The following is a 9,117-nucleotide window of genomic DNA, read 5'->3' on the forward strand; positions in this document are numbered from 1 at the left end:
TCGTACATTAACTCTCTCATAACATGGAACGACATCACCCTTCGTGCATTATCACTCACAGAATACGGTACGACATCACCCTTCATGCATTATCACTCACTCACAATACATTGCACGGCATCACCATTCGTGATTTACACTCTTCCTCACCCAAACAACAGAACAATAACAACCCGGCAAGGGAATCATCAATAACCAACCTCATTTCATTATTTAACTTCACAATATAAATCTCAACTTGAGTCAATACTCAACCAATATCTAATTCCAAGAAAACATGATAAGATTTGATTAACATAAAGAATAACCAGATTAAGCATGAACGGTACGAATAAAGAACACAACAGTCACAAGTATAAGACTCACTCGCATGCTATGACTCGACGACAACGTATAGGTACTCGTTACCTTACCTATACGTCGTACTCAACAACCAAACACATAGCAAATAAGGAAACAACACCTAATAACTCACGCTAAGGTTAGCCACAACACTTACCTCAATTCCACGGCCGAACTCAAGCCTCAATCACCGCTTTTCCCTTAGTTTCCACCTTCGAACCACCCGTATCTAGTTATATTAACTTAATAATATCAGTCATCGCTAAAGAAATCAATTCCAAAGTGCAACTACAAGTTTCCCAACATTTTCCCCAAAAAGTCAAAAACTGACCCCGGGCCTGTTTGGTCAAAACTCGAGGTTCGGACCAAAACCCGTTCACCCATTCACCCGCGAGCCCAAATATGTAATTAGTTTCGGAATCCGACCCCAAACGAGGTCTAAATTCCCAAATTTGCAAAATCCCCAATTTCTCCTAAAATCCCTAATTCTACCATGAAAGAACAAGATTTGGGGCTAACAATCTAATGGGCGTTGATGGAAATTGAAGGAAATGAGTTGAAGAACACAAACCTATGAATTGGTGTTGAAATCCCTCTTCAAAATCGCCCCTAGGTCGAGTTCTAATGAAAGAGTTGTGAAATTTCTTGACAAATCCCGTGCTGGTTCTACTTTTAAAAAAGACTGGACAGGCCATCTTCGCGTTCGCGAGAAGCCTGTCGCGTTCGCGATGCACAGCGGCCAAAGGCCTTCTCGTTCGCGAGATACTAATCTCGTTCGTGAAGGCATTCTCCTCCCAGCATCCGCATTCGCGAGCCTGGTGTCGCGTTCGCGATGAGAGACTTTCCCCTCTCCCAGGTCACATGCTTCGCTTTCGCAAAGGGTAAAGCCCCCCGTTGCTTCGCGTTCGCAACCTGTCCTTCGCGTTCGCGAAGAAGAAATTTCCCCTGCCCCTCTTTACCTTTCGCGTTTGCGAGACTACCTACGGTAACGCGAAGAAGGGCATATCAGAACAACTGCTGCGGCAAAATACAAGATTTTCTAAGTCTAAAACATCCCGTAGCCTATCCGAAACTCACCCGAGCCCTCGGGGCTCCAAAACAAACATGCACACAAGTCTTAAAACATAATACGAACTTGCTCGCGCGATCAAATCACCAAAATAACACCTAGAATTACGAATTTAGCATCAAATTACATGAAATTTCAAGAAAGTTCAAAAGTTCTATTTTCTCAACCAAAAGGTCCGAATCACGTCAAATCAGTCCCGTTTCTCACCAAGTTTCACAGATAAGGTATAAATATCATAACGGACCTGTACCGGGTTTCGAAACCACAATACGGACCCGGTATAACAAAATCAATTATTAACCAAATTCTTAAAACCTTTATAATTCCAGTTTAACAATTTTTATCAAAAATTCATTTCTCGGGCTAAGGACCTCGGAATTCGATTCCGGGCATATGCCCAAGTCTCATATTTTACTATGGACCCTCCGGGACAGACAAAACATGGGCCCGTGTCCGTTTACTCAAAATGTTGATCGAAGTCAACTAAAATCAACTTTTAAAGGCAAAACTTATTATTTTCTCAAATTTTCACATAAAGGCTTTCTGGAAACGCGCCCGGGCCACGCACGCAAATCGAGGAGATATAAAAAGACATTTTGACAGCCTCAGAACCCTATTGGGTTCTAAAATACGAGATGACCTTTTGGGTCATCACAGATACACGAATCGGATGTAAGTAAGGAAGGGGAATTGAAACAATTATAAGCATATATAACAATAAATATGCCACTTACAATTATCTGAGGTACTGGGCAATTAATACAATTAATGCCCATAATGAATCCAAGTTATATGGGGAAAACGTTACGATTGTAAAATCCTATATAAGGACACAAAATTTTATTTGTAAGGATAGATTCCAAGTACTATTAAAATATACTCTTTACTTTTCTGCTTTCTCAAAATTCTGTGTCTTGATTTTACAATTTGACCATCAATTAGTTCCTTTGTCATCATTTTCCTTAAATATCATTGTGAAAGTGAGGCAAAACTTGGTTGTCAGTAACTCGTTTTCTTCTAAATTTTGTTTTTGAGCAAGAAACATATTTTTGGTTAAACAGTGTGCAAGTCTTAAATAACCATACGGAACTATTCCCAGGCTCGGAATCCCAAACGGACCTCGATAACACCAAAACCTACTCCAAACCAAATTTAAAGAACTTTAAAACCTTCCATGAGCCAATAACCGAATGAAGTCGTTAAAGGCAGGCATCCATCCTTTCATTTGATCAAAGGCATCCGAGTCGAAGTAATTCAATTCACTCGAAAGGAGAAGATTGTCAAGCAGCCCCAACTTTAGCTCCAGAGGATTTTGTAGGTCCTTCTTATGTCTTTCCATAAGCAGAAGTATGAGTAGAGCTGCTCTTCCCCTATTCTTAATCCCACTTCTTATGTCTGTCAACTCTACCCTTCTTTCTTTATCCTAGACTTCGTTCGAAATCTTGAATTGCGTATAGACCAAAAAGAATGGCTTGTTGGTCTCTTTCGTCTAGTGTTTAGGACACCGTCTTTACTATTAAGCGCCGAAATGCTCGCGGGTCATCCAAAACCCGATCCGAACATACGTCCAAGTACGAATCATCATACGAACCTATTGGAATCATCAAATCCCTATTTCAAGGTCGTTTGCTCAAAATATTGACTCAAGTCAAACTTAGCCTTATTAGTCAAAATTAAGGAACCAAGTGTTCCGATTTCAACCCGAACCCTTCCAAATCCTGAACTAACCATCCCCACAAATCATAAAATAGTCAAAGCACATACGGGGAGTCTTATTTAGGAAAACGAGGATGTAGAAAGCAAAACGACCGGTTGGGTCGTACATACAATACCTATGTATTGTATGTGGCATCACTTCAACAATGGCTGACTTAATGCTCAGACACTAGTCAATTATGATCGCATCCGGATGAACATTTCCCATAGCCTCAAGCCAAGTTCTAAAAAATATATTATAACTATCGATATCTTCATGAGACATGAGAGCACATCCCAGTAAGATGGACTGTCTATGGTGATTGATGCCAACAAATGTAGCACATGGAATATTATTTTGATTCACAAGGTACGTCGTATCAAAGCATATCGCATCATGGAATTGCTTATACGCCGCCTTATAGTGTGAATGGACCCATACCACATTTCGCAGCCTACCAATATTTTCAATGTCAATTGAATATAAAAACTCTCTATCCTTTACCTGCATTTCATGAAAAATGTTGAGTAATGACTGTGCGTCCCCTTCTTGCATTTCAAAATCCCTACTCTTTAAAATAAAACTTCTACAATCTTCTCGATTGAAAGCCAAATTTTGCAGTCCACCATGTTGAACCTCAGCAAGTCTAATATTCCTGGAGGGTCTAATGCCAGATCGATTGTGAGCTACAAGATCCTTCTTCAAGGAATCACCAACGGACCTATGTCCAACCATCATGCGCGGTGTGGAAGGCAACAAATCATGATTGTGATCGTGGATGACCTTAAAGACGCGCCAACAACCAGAATCATCCAAAATAGCAGTGAGCCTAGATTTATAATTGTTACTCTTGGTGGTAAACTTGGTTTTGTGAATCCTAGCCCTATCACAACAGTAAGTTATGTACTTGGCAGTGTCACTACCCTTCCTGTTGGAATTTCTTTTGACGACAGAGAATCCTTTCAACCGTGCATGTTCTTTGTAGAATGCAAACAAAGAATCTTTATCTCTAAATCGTATTCTAGAGATTGGAACTACAACCACATCATCTTCAGTGAAATCATTTTCCATTTCCTGATCAACATCACATAACTCTAACCCATTTTCTAAAAACTGCTCCTCATCATCGTCATCTTCTCCATAATATTCTCCATCGGGTTCTTCATCATCATCATCTAAGTGCACAACATTGTTGAAATTGCCGTGAGAATCAACATCGACCCATTCTTATTCATTCAACAAGCTGTCGTCCAATGTCATCCCTAAAAATCTGTACAAATCGTCCCTAGCTCGATCAGACCTATTATCTTGGTTTATATTCATGGTTGTTGTATTTGTCTAATGTTCATTTGGATTCATATTTTCTTGCACCGCCAAATTTTCTTGGTTTGAATCCATTTTTAGATGAGGAGGAAGTGTCCACTTTGACTTGGTTTGTTAACGAGGAAGTATTGATATTACCAAATCTGGTGAATTCAAATTTTCTTCCTCCTACTAAATGTTGAGAGGAAAGGAGTAACCTGATTGTGAGAAGTGGTTTAGCTTATTTATGTATGATCAGTCAGTTAGGGAGTTAATGAGATAGTTAGTCTGTTTGTTATAGAGGTTAGCTACACGTGTATATATATTTGTAAATGTAATAGAAACAGAGTGAGTGGAATAACAATTTTTCACTGTTACATTCATTTCCCTCTCTCTCTCAGATATTTCCTCTCCTTCTCTTCTTCTTCTTCTCTTTCTCTTCTCCCTCGATCTAGGGTTTCTGCAGGTGATCTATCACCAAACTTCAGCATGGTATCAGAGCTCTAAGCTCAGAATTGAAGCTCAGAGATCGATCCGCAATCTCTTTTCATCTTCAATTTCTTCTAAATCAAAATTCTGCTTCAAATCTAACATCTCAATTTTCTATTTTTTCAACTCGAAATTGATCAATAATGGCGGTTGATGATTTGTTGAATGAAAGTCCTAATACCACTGTTGAAAATGCTTCACATGCATCATCAGAGGATTTTTGAGGAAGGAGTGACTGTAGTAGTCACTAATCCTTTGTACTTAGCTCCCGACGACACAAGTGGAATATCCTTGATCTCATTTCAGCTAACCGGCACTAACAATTACTCTCTATGGCATAGATCTATGCGAATTGCATTACTTGGTCGAAATAAGCTGGGGATTGTTGATGGCAGGTGGCCTAAGGAGCTGTTTCGTGAGAAGTACTGGTATCAATGGGAGAGGTGCAATGCAATCGTCTTGTCATGGTTGATGAATGGGATCGCATACGCTACTAGTGCACAGGTAGTATGGATGGATCTGCAGGAACATTTTGACAAGGTGAACGATACACATTGCTATAATTTGCACAAAGAAATTGCCACTCTAAATCCAGGTACTGCGTCTATTTCTGTTTACTACTCAAAGCTCAAAGACCTTTGGGATGAAACTGAGTCTGTAGTACCTACTCCTGGCTGTGATTGTGTTAAGACAAAAGAATTTATTGTGCATTTACGTAAGCAGAAGGTGTATCAATTTTTAATGGGCCTAAATGACTCTTATTCTCAAGCACGTAGTCAAATCCTTATGATGAAACCATTACCAACAGTAAATCAAGCGTATGCTATGCTTATGAGTGATGAAAGTCTGAGATCTATTGCAGCCAATGCTAGAGTATTAGGATCTACTCCTAATGTAAACACAAGTGCCTATGACTCTACTGCTCTGTACAATGCTAATCCTAGTTTCAACCCAAAGTTTAGGAAAAATTATATGTCCAATGTGACTTCTGTAAAATAAAAGGCCATAGCAAAGAAAACTGCTACAAAATCATAGGGTATCCACAAGACTATAAGGCTAAAAAGAAAGGGGGATCTGGTGCATATAATGCTATGATAGAACCTAGTCATGGTGTGCCTTTGCACACAAATCATGCTTCTTAGAACAGGGCAATGCAACAGATGCCTATGTATCAAGGCAATCAATATGTGAGCCAAGTTCCAGAGGGATTACAGGGTCAAGGGATCTCAGGCACTCAGAATCAGGAAGGTACTTTCTCTTCACAATCTCAGAGATCAGAAAATACTGCTCCACAAGGTGGTGGTTTTCCCTTTACCAAGGAACAATATAATCAGATAATGCAGATTCTGAACAGTAGTCCAACTCCTCCTATTCAAGCAAATGCAGCAGGTATTGATACTGCTCTTTTAGCATCCACTAACTCATAAGAACAAGAATGGATCATTGATACAGGTGCAACAAATCATATGGTGTCAGATGTAAACTTACTGACCAAAACCTCCCTAACTACACCTTCTAATTCTAGAAGAGTTTTACTACCTAATGGAGATGTTACTTAAGTTACTCAGATTGGAGATAGTCATATTTCAGATAGAAGCACTATTAAGGAAGTGCTTTATGTCCTTCAATTCAAATTTAACTTATTGCCAGTCTCCAAGGTGATAAGAGATCTAAGATGCTTTGCTTCCTTTTATCCCAATTTCTGAGTATTTCAGGATCCTTCAGTGGCAAGGTGAGGGAGATTGCTAGGGAAAGAGATGGCCTATACTTTCTGCAGAAATATGGGGCCAAGAGGCTGTCTGTAGTTGCTCTAGTTGCAACTGGAATAAAGTCAAGAACTACAGATATTACTTTGTGGCATAAAAGACTAGGTCATATCTCTAGTGTAGTACTCAGAAGACTATTTCCTGCTAAACTATCTAGTATTACCGATACCATCAATAAATGCACTGTCTGTCCATGTGCTAAACAAACTAGGCTGCTATTTCCTACTAGCTGTATTAAGAGCACTGATGCATTTGATCTAATTCATGTGGATGTTTGGGGTCCTTACAAGTATGCAACCTTTGATGGAAATAAGTACTTCTTGACTGTTGTTGATGATTTTACCAGAATGACTTGGTTGTTTCTTCTGAAGTTAAAATCTGATGTATGTGTTGTTCTCACTCAGTTTATTGTGTTTGTTCAAACTCAGTTTAACAAAACCTTGAAGGCAATCAGATCTGATAATGGATCTGAATTTGTTGACTCTGTATGCACCACCTTGTTCCAGAAATATGGTATTATTCATCAGAAGACATGTGTTTACACCCCTCAGCAGAATGGAGTTGCTGAGAGGAAACACAGGCATATTCTGGAGGTGACTAGAGCCTTAAGGTTTCAGGCCAATATTCCTATTAAGTACTGGGGTCATTGTGTTCTTGTAGCAGTCTATATTATTAATAGGATGCCATCTTCGGTACTCAATGGATTGTCTCCCTTTGAGTTGTTATATGGCAGAGCACCCAGTTTGGACCATTTGAGAGTGCTTGGCTGTCTGTGTTATGCCAAACAGCTTCAGGAGACAGACAAACTTCTTCCTAGGGCTAAGCCTACTGTCCTTATGGGGTTTTCTAATTCTCAAAAAGGTTACATTTTGTTAGATTTGGATAATCATTGCTTTCTTATTAACAGAGATGTTTCCTTCAGGGAAGATGTTTTTCCTTTCAAGGAATCTTTTGTCTCTATACCACCTGTATTCTTGCCCCCTACACTTTCTTTTGTTGATACTGAGCTCAATGGTATCACCTCACCTCCTTCTTCTAGTGATTCTGATCATGCTGCTAGCACTTCAGAACAAGACTTATGCATACAACACCAATCACCAGCAGGAGTGGTTCCACCAGACTTGCCTTCTCAGGACCTTAGCTTTCCTGGTCTAAGGAGATTATTAAGAACTAGACAAGCTCCTATTTGGATGAAAGACTTTGTGTCTTTGCCAGGAAACAAGTATGTGCCTTATTCTATTTCGAACTATGTGTCATACAATGGCCTCTCTCCTACATATCAGGCCTATCTAGCTATTTTTTCCACTATAGTGGAACCTACCTCCTTTGAAGAAGCTGCTAAAGATCCTAGGTGGGTGGATGCTATGCAGGCTGAGATTGCTGCTTTAGAGTCTAACCACACTTGGGATGTGGTCTCCTTGCATGTTGGAAAAATTCCTATTGGATGCAAATGGATATACAAGGTGATGTTCTAAATGTCAATACCACACAAGAGGGGGGGTGATTTGTGTGGTACCCAATTTTTGCTTTAGAAGAACCTGGTTCTTCTAGGTGTACTAACTACTACTGTTTGCAGAATAATAAGTACATAAAATAAAGAACACAGAGATTTTTACGTGGAAAACACCTGGCTCAAAAGGTGAAAAAATCACGACCTACTACTCAGTAGGATTTTCCCAAACTTCCACTAAAATCACTGAGCCAAAACAGCATTTAAAAAACTCTTTGTAAACCTAAGGATTAACTCTAATACCGTTGTGGCACACAACCTCAACTGTTGCGACAACTTCAAGTTAGCTTATAACTTGAACACTCTAGGTACCTAATACAATTGCTTCTATGAAAGCTGAAAGGTACAATTTTAAACCACCTACTACAATTGAACTAGAATAAAAGAAATACACTATGGAACTGATTCTTCTATCTCGTTCAAGTAGCTTCAGGAGTGCACACTCAAATCTCACATAAATTGCTTGCAAAATTGCCTTGCTCTTTTGCTCTCAATTTAGTTTAACTTCTGCGTATGTGCAATACCTGTGAAACAGAACAATCACTATCTTTTAATGGGTTAGTAATCAGAGTTTGATTGGGACTCAATTGCTGATCTTCTATCGTAGTTGAGTCCTTAAAGATCTCAAACTCCAACACTATCTTTATCCGGATTGTGTTCTCTTCATATAAGGAGACTTTCTCCCCTTATCCAATATGCAACCTTTTCGATCAGATCAAGAGATATTGCTGCTTGATCAGTAGGACATATCTCCTTCACGTGCATCTCATATGTATAGGTTGAGCATGACTATGCTTCACAAGATGGACCTAGTCCATGACTGAGTTCATTTGTCATTCTTCAAAACTTCACCTGTTCTTGGGCCAACAAATTCCCCCTTTTTGATGATGACAAACTCTGTGTGTTTTACTGATTCGAAACCTATAAGAACTCAGCTTAACCA

At 39.4% G+C, this 9,117-nt stretch overlaps 1 protein-coding gene across 1 annotated transcript; it reads left to right on the forward strand.

Annotated features, from left to right (window-relative positions):
- On the forward strand, positions 5,091–5,897 carry LOC109234735. The gene has a single exon (XM_019400798.1). It carries the CDS (start codon positions 5,091–5,093, stop codon positions 5,895–5,897), a length of 807 nt encoding a protein of 268 aa, XP_019256343.1.

Source organism: Nicotiana attenuata, chromosome 11, assembly GCF_001879085.1.
Source record: "Nicotiana attenuata strain UT chromosome 11, NIATTr2, whole genome shotgun sequence".
Classification (NCBI taxonomy): domain Eukaryota; kingdom Viridiplantae; phylum Streptophyta; class Magnoliopsida; order Solanales; family Solanaceae; genus Nicotiana; species Nicotiana attenuata.

What these genes read in the sequence shown, in the direction of transcription:
- LOC109234735 (XM_019400798.1), top strand. Translation starts at nt 5,091, where the DNA reads ATGCTTCACATGCATCATCAGAGGATTTTTGAGGAAGGAGTGACTGTA.